The 14,468-nt window shown below is 57.0% G+C and overlaps 1 protein-coding gene across 5 annotated transcripts in view; it reads left to right on the forward strand.

Moving 5' to 3' along the window:
- GRM4 (glutamate metabotropic receptor 4) overlaps positions 1 to 8,154 on the forward strand; it is a 115,168-nt gene extending 107,014 nt beyond the window's left edge. For 4 of the 5 annotated variants that reach the window (XM_018039142.1, XM_018039144.1, XM_018039141.1 and 1 more), the window contains exons 10-11: positions 1,165 to 1,411; positions 7,204 to 8,154. In XM_018039142.1, coding sequence (XP_017894631.1) covers positions 1,165 to 1,411; positions 7,204 to 7,253 — 297 coding nt within the window. In that variant the 3' untranslated portion in view covers positions 7,254 to 8,154. The remainder of the gene's footprint in view (positions 1 to 1,164; positions 1,412 to 7,203) is intronic. The other variant, XM_018039145.1, reaches the window with a different exon arrangement.

Below are 14,468 nucleotides of genomic sequence, written 5' to 3' on the forward strand. Positions count from 1 at the left end.
ATGAGGTATTTATGGAGAGGGGCAGGGGATGGGGAGAATATGAGAACAGGAGGACCTGGCCCCTCCCTTCAGGAGACTTTCCAAGGAGGCCAGAGCCCCTGTGACCTCAGGACTCAAGTCTAGACCCGGGTCCCCCACTGCTGGGCTGGGTGCAAGGAGTGAAGCCTGTCTTGGGGGGTTGGCTAGGATCTGAGAGTCAGGGAGAGCTTCCTGGAGGAGGTGGTACATTAACCAGGCCCCAGGGGAGGGATCCCAGGCTCAGAAATGGCAGATCTAGGAGGCAGAGAGCATTTTCTGCTTTCCCATACCCAGACCCCGGGGCCACAGCCTGGGCTTCCCCTGGCCCCTCCCTGGCTGAGGATGCCGGAGAGGCAGCTGAGACCTGGAGGCCCAGGAGGGAAGGAGGAAGTGGGGAGGGGATCCCAGGCTGGGGCAGTGGGAATTGTCGGGCCCTGCCTGGAAGGCCCCACTATTGAAGAATGGATTACCCGACACCCAGATTAATGGGCTTTCATTTTGCTAAACATCTGTCACTGTTAGTGCTGGCGAGTGAGCGTGAAATGAGCTTTGACTGGGCTGCCATCAGTGGATCACGACGGGTGCCATGGCTCCTGTGCCAGCTGCCTGCTCTGTACAGAGTGGCAAGGGGGTGCAGTCACTGAATGGGGGTCCTGGCCACAGCGCGGTGCCATGGCCACTGGGAGCTACTACAAGGTACCTTCCGATGTTCACCTCACTCCCAGCCCTGTGCAGGGGGCTCCTTCAGGGGAGGGTCAGCTGTCCCCCGAGAGCCCTGCCCCTGGGCCTCTCCCAAATAGCATATAACAGTGGTGAACCCTTGTGTGCACCGACCCCATACCAGATATTTTACATGCCTTTGCCATTTATTAAGTCATTTCAAACTCACACACCCCTGTGAGGTAAGGACTAGAACTCTCATGCCCGAGGAAACAGGCCCAAAGGATGTGGCTTGTCCAAGATCACGTAGTGACTGGTGGAGCCAGGCTGAATCTAGGCTCAATACCATGGCTCCCTTCCGCCCGAAACCAGCAAGACACAGGGCGGGGTCCCCAGCGATGTCTGTCTGAGGGGTGGGCTTCGGACAGGGCCCCCGCGAGCCCGGGGCAGAGCTCGCTCTGACGCCGCCCCCGGCCCGCCCCCCAGCTGTACATCCAGACGACGACGCTGACGGTCTCGGTGAGTCTGAGCGCCTCGGTGTCCCTGGGGATGCTCTACATGCCCAAGGTCTACATCATCCTCTTCCACCCGGAGCAGAACGTGCCCAAGCGCAAGCGCAGTCTCAAAGCCGTTGTCACCGCCGCCACCATGTCCAACAAGTTCACGCAGAAAGGCAGCTTCCGGCCCAACGGCGAGGCCAAGTCTGAGCTCTGCGAGAACCTGGAAGCCCCCGGTGAGTGCCCAGCCCCGCCCCTCTCCCTCTGGACCAGCCCAGGCCCCGCCCCTCCCCCGCTGGACCAGGCCAGGCCCCGCCCCTCTCCCGCTGGACCAGGCCAGGCCCCGCCCTCTTCCTGGAGCCGATCCCGCTTCCCGCTCCCAACCAAGTCTGTTCCAATGGGGTCACAGGGAGAGCCCTGAGGCCAACGTGCGGGGTTCCCATCCAGAGGAGAGGCTTGAGGCACCAGCTTAGCCCACTCTGCCCCGCCCCGTCCTGGGAAGGGGACTCTTGCCTGTCCCTTCCAGGGAACTATGCCCACCTAGGAAGAGTGCGTAGGGGGCCTGGTTAGGCAGGGTGACCTGAGACGCTGGGATTTCTCCACCTTGGCCTCCACATCTGGGCCTGTGCCCTTTCAGTCTCCCTGGGGAGGGGGCACTGTCTGAAAGCAGTTGAAATCCCTCAGCTTGGCTTTGTCCAGCTGCCCCAAGGCAGGGTCCTGAGAGAGAGGGACTCAGGACACCAGTCCTGGGATGGGTAAGTGGGGCCTGGGGTGGGGAGCAGGGCCTGCAGAGTGGTTGGTAGGGGGATGTCCAAGGAGAGAGAGGTAGGGCCTGGGAGGGACAGGTTGGGTGACCATTTCTTGAACCCCGACTGTGGGCCACACCTGCCAGGAACCAGTTTTCATCTTCACAGCAACCTTGAAAGCAGTGGTTTTTAATTATTTGAGGCTACAGATGAGGAAGGGCTTCCCTGGGGGCTCAGATGGTAAAGAATTCGCCTACAATGCAGGAGACCCAGGTTTGATCCCTGAGTGGGGAAGATCCCCCGGAGAAGGAAATGGCAACCCACTCCAGTATTCTGGCCTGGGAAATCCCATGGAGAGAGGAGCCTGGAGGGCTACAGCCCATGAGATCACAAAAGAGCCAGACTCAACTGAACGATTAAACAAAAGATGAGAAAAAGAAGGCTCAGATAGGCGAGGGACTCCCTGGGGCCACATGGCAGCAGGTGATGTCTCACTGCCTCTAAGTAGAGACCGAAGGCCTCTGATCTGTGGGCTACAACTGTACGGGCCTCACTTCCGACTGCTCCCTGGTAGACAGGGTGAAGGGGAACTTGTGTTTCCACCGCAGACCTGGACTCCCTCCCTGGAACCCCTGTAAATGTCTGAATGGTTAAAATAGCAGTCCCTCCTGCCTCCCCACTTTCTGGGAGTCTTGGGGGCCTTCTGTTGGTGGCAGCAGAGATAAAGAGCCGCTTTCCCAGGAGAGTTTCAGATCTGGTGGCCCCTCAGGTCAACGCTCTGCTTCCTCCCTCTAGTCCTGGGGGAAAGGCCACAAGTGGACTCTGTTGGGAACAGCAGAAGGGAGATTGGCGAGCACAGGCTCCAGAGAAGGGCCCCTTTGTCACCCACCAAGAGATCAGGAGAAACAGAAGACCTCCCTAGCAGGTATTTGGGCTAGGATAGCCCCTCCTACAGCCTCCCTGCCTTGGGGCTCTGGCTGAAGCATCTTCCGTTATCAGTCATTCCCACCTGTAGAAAAAGTTAGCCATAGAAAGGAGGAAAGTCCCTCCCCACATCCAAACAGGACTTTTCACTTCCCAGAGATCTCTCCCATCTGAGTGGTCTTCACAGCAGTCCTGTGAGGCCTGGATTGGGCTGGGTCCCCAGCTGAGGCCCAGGGAGGGTGAGTGATTCTCCTGAGGTCACAGAGCAAGGTCATGACTAGCTGGCCACACTGTGTCTTTCTCTTGACTCTGACTCCGTCCGTTCTCCCTGTGTCTCTGTGCAGAGCTGAGTACCTGGCTTCCAGCACGCCCCTCCACCACTGATAACTCTTGGCCACACCCTCCACCAAATGACATTTTATTCTCTACGGTCGTTCTCCAGGGCACCAACTTGCCTGTGCCTACACACAGCCTGGGGCTCCCTTCAGATGCCACGTGGACCCTCCGCCTGTGATGGGAAGGGGCGGTGTCCTCATGGGCCTTCCTGCCTCTGGTCTTTCGTGTCCACTCAGATGTGCAGAAACCCCCGGGGCAGCCCCTAACTAGGTCCTTCTGTCCTGAGCAGGGACCCCTCGCTGCTTCCCACCCCACACTCCTGGCTTCCTTTTCTTCCTTCCCAGGGAGACTCACCCTTCTTGGGGCCCATCCCCGCAGGCCCCGCTTTGCTCCAGGGCTCATGAGAGCAAGTGGGTCTCAGCCCGCTCAGACCCCGGAGTCTAGCAGGAGAGAGCACCCTGACCCCGGAGGGTGGCGTGCATGTGCTGTGACGGGCCAGAGGGAACCCCAGGGGTGGGACTGATGGCACCTCGTTGACACTGTCGCCTCTGCTTCTGCTCAGACTGGCATCTGGGGACTGGGGACAAGGAGGGGTCCCCGTGCGGGCCTGGCAAGGGAGACTCAGCTTTCCCAGCCTCCTGCTTCCCTAGAGGGCAGGGTGAGAGCTGGTCCTCCCCACTGCCCACCGCACTGAGGACTGGAGGCCGGCTCCCTCGCCCCCACCTTCTCAGCTCGGGGACAACGGCAGCCATGGAGGCGCTGGGCAGGAGCCGGGTGATTAATTCTGGGAACAGCCAGATCGTGGGGGTGTGAGCCAGAGGAGTGGGGAGGTGTCATTCCGTGGAGCAGGGACATTTTTCACTCTGTCACTGGCAGGCCACGTATCTTTAAACAAACAACAGAATAAATAATTCAGGGGCCCGATTGCAAGCAGATTAGGGGAGAAAACATGGGGACGACAAATGGGGGCTGACAGCTCGTGCCGCCACTGCCCAGCTAATTGTTAGCTGAGGCAGCGGCACTGAAAGCCAGCAGCCAGGCATCATCAGTGAGGGATGGGCTGGGGCCCTTGGGCCACACCTCCGCCCCCTCCACCCTGCTGCTGGCCCTGGAGTGTCGCTGGCCCCATCCTGTCCTCATCGATATCTTAGTCTGGCCCCTTCACCTACCATTTTTCAGGGTTTAGGGAGTATTTCTATCTACTCGGTTTCTGAGAGCAGGTAAGGGCTTATGATCACCCCATTTTACAGATAAGGGAGTTGAGGTTCTGAGAGGTTCAATTTGTTAGAAAGTCCAAATGGCAGGGGCTGAGATCCCCTACACCGGTGAGGGCAGGGCTGGACCTCAAGTGTTCTGACTCATGGCCAGAGCTCTTCCTTTTGAGCCTCAGCTCCTGGGGGCCGTGGGCGGAATCATTGCTCCCATTGTCTAGACAGTCGGACTGAGGCTCCGTTGAAGGACTCTGGGGCTGCTGGCTTATAGTGGAGGGCTGAAGGTGCTTCCAGGTCCTGAAACCCACGGATTGGGTTTTCTAGAGGAGGCAGCTGTGGTCTTGGAGGGAGAGGAGGGGCCCAGCTGTCCCACCCCTCCCCACCACTTTCTCTGTCCCTGCCGCTCTCCCGCGCCCCCACCGCCCCCAGTTCAGGCTCCCAGGCCTCTGCAGTCAGCGGCGATCTTGCTGCTGAGGTTTTCCTTCCCCTCTGAGCCAGGAGCTGCCGATGGGTTTACAGGTTTGGAGATTCAGTTTTATCAGTTCACCCAAGGGGTGATGGAGCCCTGGGGAATTGATGCTCAGTAGCCTGGCCCGCGGACATGAGACTCACAGTCAGTGGCAGGCTCTTTTTCTGAGGTTGGGGGAGAGAGTGGGTGGGGAGGTGGGAGCAGCCGAAGGGAAGGAAGTCTCAGCAAAAAGGGCTGCTCTCCTCCTGCTGTAGGCCGGGAGACCTTGCAGGGCCGGGGAGGAACTGCCTGAGGTCACAGCCGTGCTCCTTGTCCACGCTTGGTCCTCCAGCCTCCCGGAGGGACGTAGGCTGTTTTAGAAATGACGGTGGGTGTCCTTTACACACTGTGCAGTGATGTGCTGGGTTCTCAATGCTGTCCTGGGTGTCGTGGACACCATTGCCTTCCAGTAGCACCTGTCCAGGTAGCACCTAAAACCTGAAATTCCATGCCCCTGCCCAGTGATGGTTAATCTGCTTGGATATTTCCGCTGACAGGGACTAGTTCAGCTCACCCGCCTCACAAAGCCACTCTCAGGTTGGGCCAGGAGAGAGTTCTTCCTTTAGCCTCCCCACTGGTCCCCTGGTGTCCTCCCTGCTCACCCCATCCTGGCAACCTTGCTTCTTTCCACATCCGGGGGACCCTCTGAGAGAGCGTCGCTGCAGTCCCGCCTGTATGAGTGAGCTTCCAGTCACACTGCTATGACAGAGAGGCCCCAGGACAGAGTGGCTCCAATCAGATTCGTTTCTCTCTGGTCTCTGAGTGCATGGCGGGTGGCAGCAGGGACCTGGGCTCCTTCTGCTTGTCTTTCCGCCGGGTCCTAGAGGGCTGTCCTCATCCTCATGCCTGGAGCCAGTCGACCTAGATGTCCCTTCTGGGCACAGAACGGAAAAGAGAGGAAGTAGGGAGGAAACGATCTATTTTTTTTTTCCCCAAAGAATGAGCTTGATCATTTTATGGTAACAAATAATTCTGCCAAATCTCAGTGATTTAAAACAATAAAGGTCCATTTCCCACTCCTTGCGCATGGGAACAGTCTATTTTCATCAAATGGTATGGACAGCCCTTGACACTTGTCATTAGCAGGAATGTGGTCACATGAGGCCACTCTGGGCTGCAAGGGAGTCTGGGAAATATGGTCCTTTATTTGGCAGTGAAAACTGGTAGATAGACGGCTGGGGGAGGTCAGGGTGCCGCCCACCATCCTGCCATCTTCCACGTCACCTTCTCCAGGCAGACGCCTCTGGCTGTGCCTGGTAGATGCTCCCCTCTGTTCTGAGCTGTTAGGGTCCTGACAGAGTCAAGGCAGTTTTATGACCGAGGGTGCCGCGATGTGCCCCGTCCAGTCTGCTCTCTCAGTAGAGAGAGCACAGGTCAGCCTCCCCAACTCCCCCCGAGCTGTCTGCAGGTCCTGGAGGGAGACCCTGAACCTTGGCAGGACAGGGAAAACCCCAGGAGTCAGGCTGGGCTCCTCACCCATCTGGCCTCAGCTCCTCAGTATTCCAAGACGGTGATGCTTACCTGGCCTCTTTCTGAGGCTGCTGTGAGGTGTGAACTCCAGCAGTGGAGGCACTCAGGACCCTGGGGGTGGGGTTGGGGGCTGACCGTGGCTGGGGGGAGACACCCTGAGAGGCAGCCCTGGCCCCCGTGGTGGGTGAGTGGAAGCCGGAGTGACGCATGCAGATAAGAGGGTCTCAGGGCTGGGGTGAGACAGACCTCCGGCGGGGGAGGGAGATGAGGCTGCGGGGCTCCAAGGACTTCCATCTCCCACCATCTCCCCGGGCATGGAAGTAGGGCCGAGTCAGGCACACACCCCAGTGCCCAGCCCCCTGAGGCCCCTCTGTGCTTCCCTTATCTCCCCTGTCCGCATTTCTGCTCATTCCCCCAAGGCGGTGTGTCTGTATATTCTTTACATGTGCGTTTCTAAAGTGTGTGTTACGTGTCTGAAAAACTCTCCCCTGGACACACTCGAAGACTGTATCATATCAGAAATAAACACGATCCTCTTAAAGCCTGGTGGGATCAGGAGGACGCAGGGACTGGGCATGGGGGGGCGACACTCACAGAGGGATGGCGTCAGCAGGGAGAGCTCTAAGGAGGGTCCGCCTAGGGGGACAAGGTGAAGACAGATGGGCCCGCCAGGCCGGCAGCCCAGGTGTGGGGGTGGGCGGGCGGGATGGGTCTGGGGGAAGTGCTCAGTGGGCGGGGTGGGTGCTGATGCTCCGGGCAGGGCCATGCCTGTGGAAGGGGTGTTGGATGAAGACAGCCCCTGACTCCTCGCTCCCCGGTCTCTCTCCTTCCAGCGCTGGCCACCAAACAGACCTACGTCACCTACACCAACCATGCCATCTAGCTCGGCCCCTGGAGCCGCCCAGGAGGAGGAGGAGGACGGAGACCCTTGTGGATGGTGCGTCGGGCCAGGGCCAGGGCCACGCCCAGGGGCCCAGCCGATGTCCTCCCCGCCTGTGGGCACCCGCAGACGTGGCTTGGTGCTGCTGACAGTGGGACCCCCGGAGGTCACTGCTGGGTGGCCTGGACAAGTCAGGCAGGGGCCAGGAGGAGGCTGGGGGGCGGGGAAGCCTCAGGCCACCTCGATTGCCTGCGTCCTGCACCACGGCCCCTCTGCAAACCACCGAGGCTCAGGTTGGGAGGCCTCTGCGGCACTGGCTTTTCCCCTCGTCTCTGCCTGTCCTATTGGCGACTCTCTCAGTCTCCATCTCTCGGTCACCTTTTCTTGCCATGTGTCTCTGTCTGTGTGCTCTCTGCTTTTTCTGTATCTCCTCTCTGCCTTTTCTCTGCCTTTCCAGCTCTCTCCCGTCTTTTCTCCTGTGCTCCGCCCATCTTTCCCCCGTGCGTTTTTGTTTCTGGTCCGCAGCCCCCTCCTCGCCATCTCATCGTTTCCCTCTCCCTGCCATCTCTTGCTGATTTGCCAAATCCTACATGTTGCTAAAGAGAAAAAAAGGAGAAAAAAAAATCAAAACACGAAAAAGCCGAAACAAAAGCAAATCTCAAGTGTGTTGCCAAGTGCTGCGTCCTCCTGGTGGCCTCTGTGTGCGTGCCTGTGGCCCGCAGCCTGCCCGCCTGCCCCCCGCCCGTCTGCCGTGTGTCCTGCCCGCCTGCCCGCCTGCCCCTCCAGCCGATGACACGGAGTTCAGTGCCTGGGTGTCTGGTGATGGTTATTGACGACAATGTGTAGCGCATGATTGTTTTTATACCAAGAACATTTCTAATAAAAATAAACACATGGTTTTGCACCCCGGCTCCACATCCACTAAGGGGCCTGCGGTTGGACCCCCGGCTCAGCCCGAAGCTGGAGGGCCTGCGGTTACGGGGAAGGGGGAACTGGGTGACAGGGACACAGGGCTGGAGGGCAGTGGAGGCTGCTTCTTGGGTTGGCCTCAGGTAGGGTCTTGGAGAGTCCCGGGGTAGGGAGGGGCCAACCATAACCTTAACCCCTCCTTCCCTCCCAGCCAGGAAATGCTCCTCTTGAGACGCTGGGTCCAGGGTTCCCAGCACCCAGAGCCCTCCCCTCCTGCCCATCCTGTCTCCTGGCCACAGGTGCTGGGATGATGTGTGGCTGTCCTGGAGATGAGTGTGTGGCGCGTGGCCAGGTAGGCCAGGTGCGTGGCGCAGGTGTATATGGGCGTCTCCCCCCAGCCCTATGCGTCTGTCTTGTCTGTGTGTGTGTGTGTGTGTGTGTGTGTGTGCACTCTTGTACCTCCACAGGCAAGCTTATTTGTCTTGTGGGAGTGTCTGTCTGCTTAGGCTCCAGGGGGTGTGAGTCCGCATCACACCCATGTCACAAGGATGCTGTCCCCGGCAAGTGGGAGCGTGTGTTCACAGCAGCTGGCGCCCGTGGCAGGTTGGGAGGTGGGGAGCGAGCTGCTCGGGGGCTGGGCCCTGCCAGGGGTAAATTACAGAGCCAGCCACACAGCGAGGCCCCAGGCGGCAGCTGCCGGAGCCGCCCCTTCCTGCCCGCCCCCCACCCCGTCCTGCTTCCTCTGATACCTGAAGGGGTGCTGGAGGGGCCCGGGTGGGGGTTGTCAGGGCCCAGGTGTGGAGCAGGTGTGGGCATGTGTGAGAGGTGAGGTGGGGCTTTCAATCACGTGTCAGGCCCCTCTATCCACCTGGGGGGCTACTCCTGGGGGCCAGGCTCGGGAGTCTGTTCTCCTGCAGGTCTGGTGAGACTGTGTATGTGTGTGCAGCACCTACTATGTGCTCAATAAATATGTGTGTAAGGGAGGGAGTGGGGAAGGAGGTCTCACACCCATCATCTTGCTTTCGCAGGGTGGTCCCTGAGGCTGCCACCCAGAATAGAGTCTACTCAGTGCCCAGTGTAGTGTAGGCAGGGGTGGAGTGAGGGAGCTGGATGTGGGGGGGTAGGCAGCTCTCTGACTGCACCCCCTGCCTGGGCACCTTGTTCCCTCCGTGGTCCGGGGCCCTCTACGGTGATTGCCAGGCTGGGTCTGGACAGAGGGCCTGGCCTGGAACCCAAGGGTGTGACACTCAGCCCGGGACTTCCCCAGGTGCCCCCCATATCTGTGGAGCCCCCTTCTAGGTTCCAGGGAGAGTCATGTTCCTTCCAAGGTGGTGCTGCCCCCTCTGTCCCCCTAGTACTCAGGAGAGGGCAGTTCAAGTCCTCCTAGAGGGAGGAGGAGACTGACGGTCAGAGCCACGCGGGGCTCTGCATGGGCCTTAGGCCGGCCTGCCTGGGGCCCTGGAAATGCTGACGACCCAAGGAAACAGGACAATGGGGGTGAGTGGGTAAGTGGGGAAGCCTTGGGTGGGGTGTGCGTTCCCAGCAGGGGTCTGATGTACAGAGGAGAGGTGAGTAGGCTCTGTGGTGCAGAGATGAGGAGGAAGGACCCGCTCCCAGCAGGACTTTTGGAAGGCAGGCCTGCTGCAGCTCTGTGGGATGGTGGGCACGATGGAGGCCTAGGCCTGTGAGGCTGGGGCTGGGGTCCCCCAGGTGCTTCAGATGAGGCGGGCCCTGACACACACAGTGGGGAGAACTTCCAGGGCCTGCTGGCTGCTCATCTTTGCTCTCCATCCCATATTATTAATTCCAGGCTCAAGGGACACCCATGAAATGTGGACAGATATTTGTATCTTCAGAATTTTCTATTTCAATAAGATGGGGGGGATTTGCAGTGTCCTTGACCTCCTGGAGACCTTTTCTCTGCTCTGTGCTCAGCCCTCCCCTAGGGCCTCAGCCTCTGAGAGGCCCCGGGGTGAGGTCAGAGGCAGCCCCTGCCCAGGGCAAGATAACAGGATTACCTAGTGGAGGTTCCACCCCCACCAGAACTTTAGACCATGGAGATGGTGGATGGTCATTTGGAAGGACTCAATCTGAGGTCCCGTGGGTGGGGCTGGCACAGGTCTGTTTTACAAGCTCCCCAGGGGATCAGGGACAGCTCAGTGGGCCAGGTAAATCAGTGTTCTGGCAGAAGAATCTTAAATCAACATCAGCATCCCTGAGAACTTGTTAGAAAATCAAATTATGGGGGACTTCCCTGCTGGGCCAGTGGCTAAGACTCTGTGCTCCCAAGGCAGGGGGCATGGGCTTGATCCCTGGTCGGGGAACTAAGACCCTGCCTGCTGCATGGCATGGCCGGCCATGGGCAAAGAAAAGGAGGAAATCGAATTGTGGGTTTCTTCCCACCCCAGGCTGGCTGGACCAGAAGCCCTGGGAGTAGGGTCCTTAAGTCCATTTACAGGCCCTGTAGTTCAGTCCAGTGCAAGACCAAGCTACCTAACACTAGCTGTGTGTTAAAAGGCTAACATGTGGGATTGAAATATGTTTATGTGGGGCAGATGGAGGGTGGACTTCAGACCTAGGGTTTCTGGGGTCTCAGGGAGTTCCTGCGCTGCTGGACTTTCAGTCCTAAAACCAAGAAAGTCTGGGAAAAACTAGACAAATCTGGTAAGAACACTTTCCTTATTCATTCAACAGATATTAAAGACCTACTATGTACTGTGTGGGCTGCCCTGGTGGCTCAGCAGTAAAGAATCTGCCTGCGATGGGAGAGACCAGGGTTCGATCCCTGGGTTGGGAAGATTCCCTGGAGGAGAGCATGGCAACCTATTCCAGTACTCTTGCTTGGAGAATCCCATGAACAGAGGATCCTGGTAGGCTACAGTCCATAGGCAGTAATAAAGAGTCGGGCATGACTGAAGTAACTGGGCATACACGCACTTATGCAGTAGTGAGCAAGCCAGGGCTGGTACCAGCACCTTGGGGTTTCTGTAGCCAGGGTGGGGGCAATGCCGCTAAAAAGCTTTTTGAGGCTCAAAACGAAGACTAAGCTGCTAACTGTCCAGAACAGGAGTCCACTGGGCTCCCAGGCTAGCTGGGCACATGGGCCACCTCTGTGGAATTCCCAGGACCCTGGGAGCTAAGCTTCAGGAGCAGTATCCAAGTTTGGATCCCTTCCAGCTCAGATGGGCTGGTTCTGGGTTCCAGTGTGCTGGGGTCTGTTTCTCCCATCCTGCCTTCTTGGTCCCTGGAAGCAGAGGTAGGGGGCCCAGAGAGTTGTCTCTTAGCCCCACTCCAGGAGCACCGCCCCACTTCAGCCTCCAGGCCCAGGGAAGGGTCCTTGGAAGCCCACAGGAAGATGCTTATCTTCTAGGGGGCTATGGGACCCCTCCCCAGTCAGAGATCAGACTATGGGCCCTTTTTTTAATTTAAAAAAAACAAACAGATTTTTTCTTTTTTTTGATGTGGACCATTTGGGGGCTTCCTGGGTGGCTCAGCAGTAAAGAATCCACCTGCAGGATCCACAGGAGATGTGGGTTCAATCCCTGGGTTAGGAAGATCCCCTGAAGGAGGACATGGGAACCCACTCCAGTATTCTTGCCTGGAGAATCTCATGGACAGAGGAGCCTGGAGGACCACAGTCCATGGGGTCGTAAAGAGTCGGACACGACTGAAGTGACTTAGCAGGCATGGACCAATAAAGACCAAAAAGTCTTTGGTCTTTGACCAACCTAGACAGCATATTAAAAAGCAGACATGTCTTTGCGGACAAAGGTCCATCTAGTCAAAGCTATGGTTTTTCCAGTAGTCATGTATGGATGTGAGAGTTACACTATAAAGAAAGCTGAGCACCAAAGAATTGATGCTTTTGAACTGTGGTGTTGGAGAAGACTCTTGAGAGTCCCTTGGACTTCAGGGAGATCCAATCAGTCCATCCTAAAGGAAATCAGTCCTGAATATTTATTGGAAGGACTGATGCTGAAGCTGAAATTCCAATACTTTGGCCACCTGATGCGAAGAGCTGACTCATTTGAAAAGACCCCGATGCTGGGAAAGATTGAAGGCAGGAGAAGGGGACAACAGAGGATAATATGGTTGGATGGCATCACCAACTCAATGGACATGAGTTTGAGCAAGCTCTGGAAGCTGGTGATGGACAGGGAAGCCTGGCTTGCTGCAGTCCATGGGGTTGCAGAGTCAGACATGACTGAGTGACTGAACTGAACTGAATTTGTTACAATATTGTTTGTGTTTTTCGGGGCCATGAGGCGTGTGAGATCTTAGTTCCCTGACCAGGGATCAAACCTGCACCCCCTGCATCAGAAAGCAAAATCTTAACCACTGACCACCAGGGAAGTCCTGTAGGCCCTTTTCTTTTTTGGGTGCCCTTCCCCCAGCCTGGAGTTTCCATCCAGCCACTGAGCATTGAGGGGAGACTGAGGGGCATGAGAGCCCCACCCCTGTCCCCTGTGCCTGCCCTGCCCTGCCCTGATGCCCCACAGGCCTTGGCCCTGGCACTCTGAGCTTCCCAGGGCTTGGACTTCTCTGCAGAAACCCCAGGGCTGAATGGTGCACGGTGCCAAAATCTCACTTCAGTTGGCAAAAGCAGCAATTAGCATCTAATGAGGCTTCTTGCTTTATTTTTAGGTAACCTCCAGGGCCCTGCCTATGTAATTCAGCCCGCCATTGCTTGGCAGATAATTAAAGCATGTCACCATAATTTGCCTTTTTTTTTTTTATAAAGCCCATAATTATGTTTTTATTGTGAGTGAGGGGGGAAAAGAGGAGGGAAAGAAAACAAAGAGATGAGGTTGGGGCAGGAAACGGGACTTGGCTCCCTCGGCCAGGACCCTCTGCTCCATCAGCTGGACTAGGAGCCCTATCCTCAGGACAGGTACCCCAGGGGCCCCCCTAACTTCATGGTCTGCCCTGACCACTCTGCCCAAGACTCCCCGCTTGTTGGCTGCCCCGCACCTCCGCTTCTGGAGTCCTCCTCTTTGAGGTTAGGTTTGGGGAAGGGGTGCTTCTGTTCTTCCAGTCCTTTCCTTATAAAACCAGTCCCAGTATTCCAGAAAAACCAGAGGTTTCCAGTGGGCAGAAAGGGCATGGAGCTGAAACCAGAGTGACCCTGAGTTGATAATTTTGGGGGGGCTGCTCTGGGTCTTCATTGCTGCACACGTGGGCTCTTTCTGTGATCAGTCGTGTCTGACTCTTTGCGACCCCATGGACTGTAGCCCACCAGGCTCCTCTGTCCATGGAATTTTCCAGGCAAGAATACTGGAGTGGGCTGCCATTTCCTACTCCAGGGGATCTTCCCAACCCAGGGATTGAACCTACGTCTCTTGTGTCTCCTGCATTGGCAGGCAGATTCTTTACCACAGCGCCACCTGGGAAGCCCCTTAATTCCCTAACCAGGTATCAAACCTGTGTGTCCCTTGCGTTGGAAAGCAGATTCTTAACCACTGGACCACCAGAGAAATCCCGAGTTGGTGATTCCTGAGCTGTGCTCAGGCATCTGAGAGTTCATGATACTATTCTCCTGCTACATATGTTTGAAAATGTCCTTAATAAATCAACAAAACTCCTTCCCCAGAAAGGGGTCTGCCAGCCAAGCTGGGCACCTGGTTCTCTCTCAGGAACTTGTGACTTGGTGTTCTCTCTAGCTTTGAGCTCTTTATCTCCCATTTACTGCAGTTTAGTCATTATTTTGGTGCCCGTGAGTGGTGGTGGGGTGATCCTTTCTAGGACTCTGGGAAATCAGACTCTGGAGCCTGCAGGCCGTGCTGGCAACAGGCTGCTCAGGTTGTTTCAGGGAGGCCCCTGCCCTCAAACGTCTTCCAGCCTGTCATCTGTGCTATCCCAAAGTCTACCACTAAAGCCTCAGACTCCTGGGTCAAAGCAGGTTCTCCCAAAACACGGCAATGTTTGGTCATCATATAGGAGTCATGTTTCAAGACATCAGCTGCTCTGAAGGTGTGGAATGGGGACAGGTAGGTTTTGAAAGGACTTTCCAGATTACCCTCAGTCAAGTAGCAAGCATTCCCCCCGCTGCTGTATCTCGGACATCATCCTAACATGCCTGTGGCCCGTTCCTTGTCTTCATCCTCCCGCCAGAAGGTCAGCCCCACCGGGGCAGGGATTTTTTGTTAGCTTGGTCACAAATCAAAATGCCAGTTTAAGCTGAATCTAGAACAGTCCCCAGCACACAGCATACAATGAGTATTGTTGAATGACTGGACTGGAGGGAGGGGGTTGGACTGGAGACCCAGAGGGACCTGGATAGCTGAATCGCCACCTCCACAGCCTCACCCC

Source organism: Capra hircus, chromosome 23 (assembly GCF_001704415.2).
Source record: "Capra hircus breed San Clemente chromosome 23, ASM170441v1, whole genome shotgun sequence".
NCBI lineage: Eukaryota > Metazoa > Chordata > Mammalia > Artiodactyla > Bovidae > Capra > Capra hircus.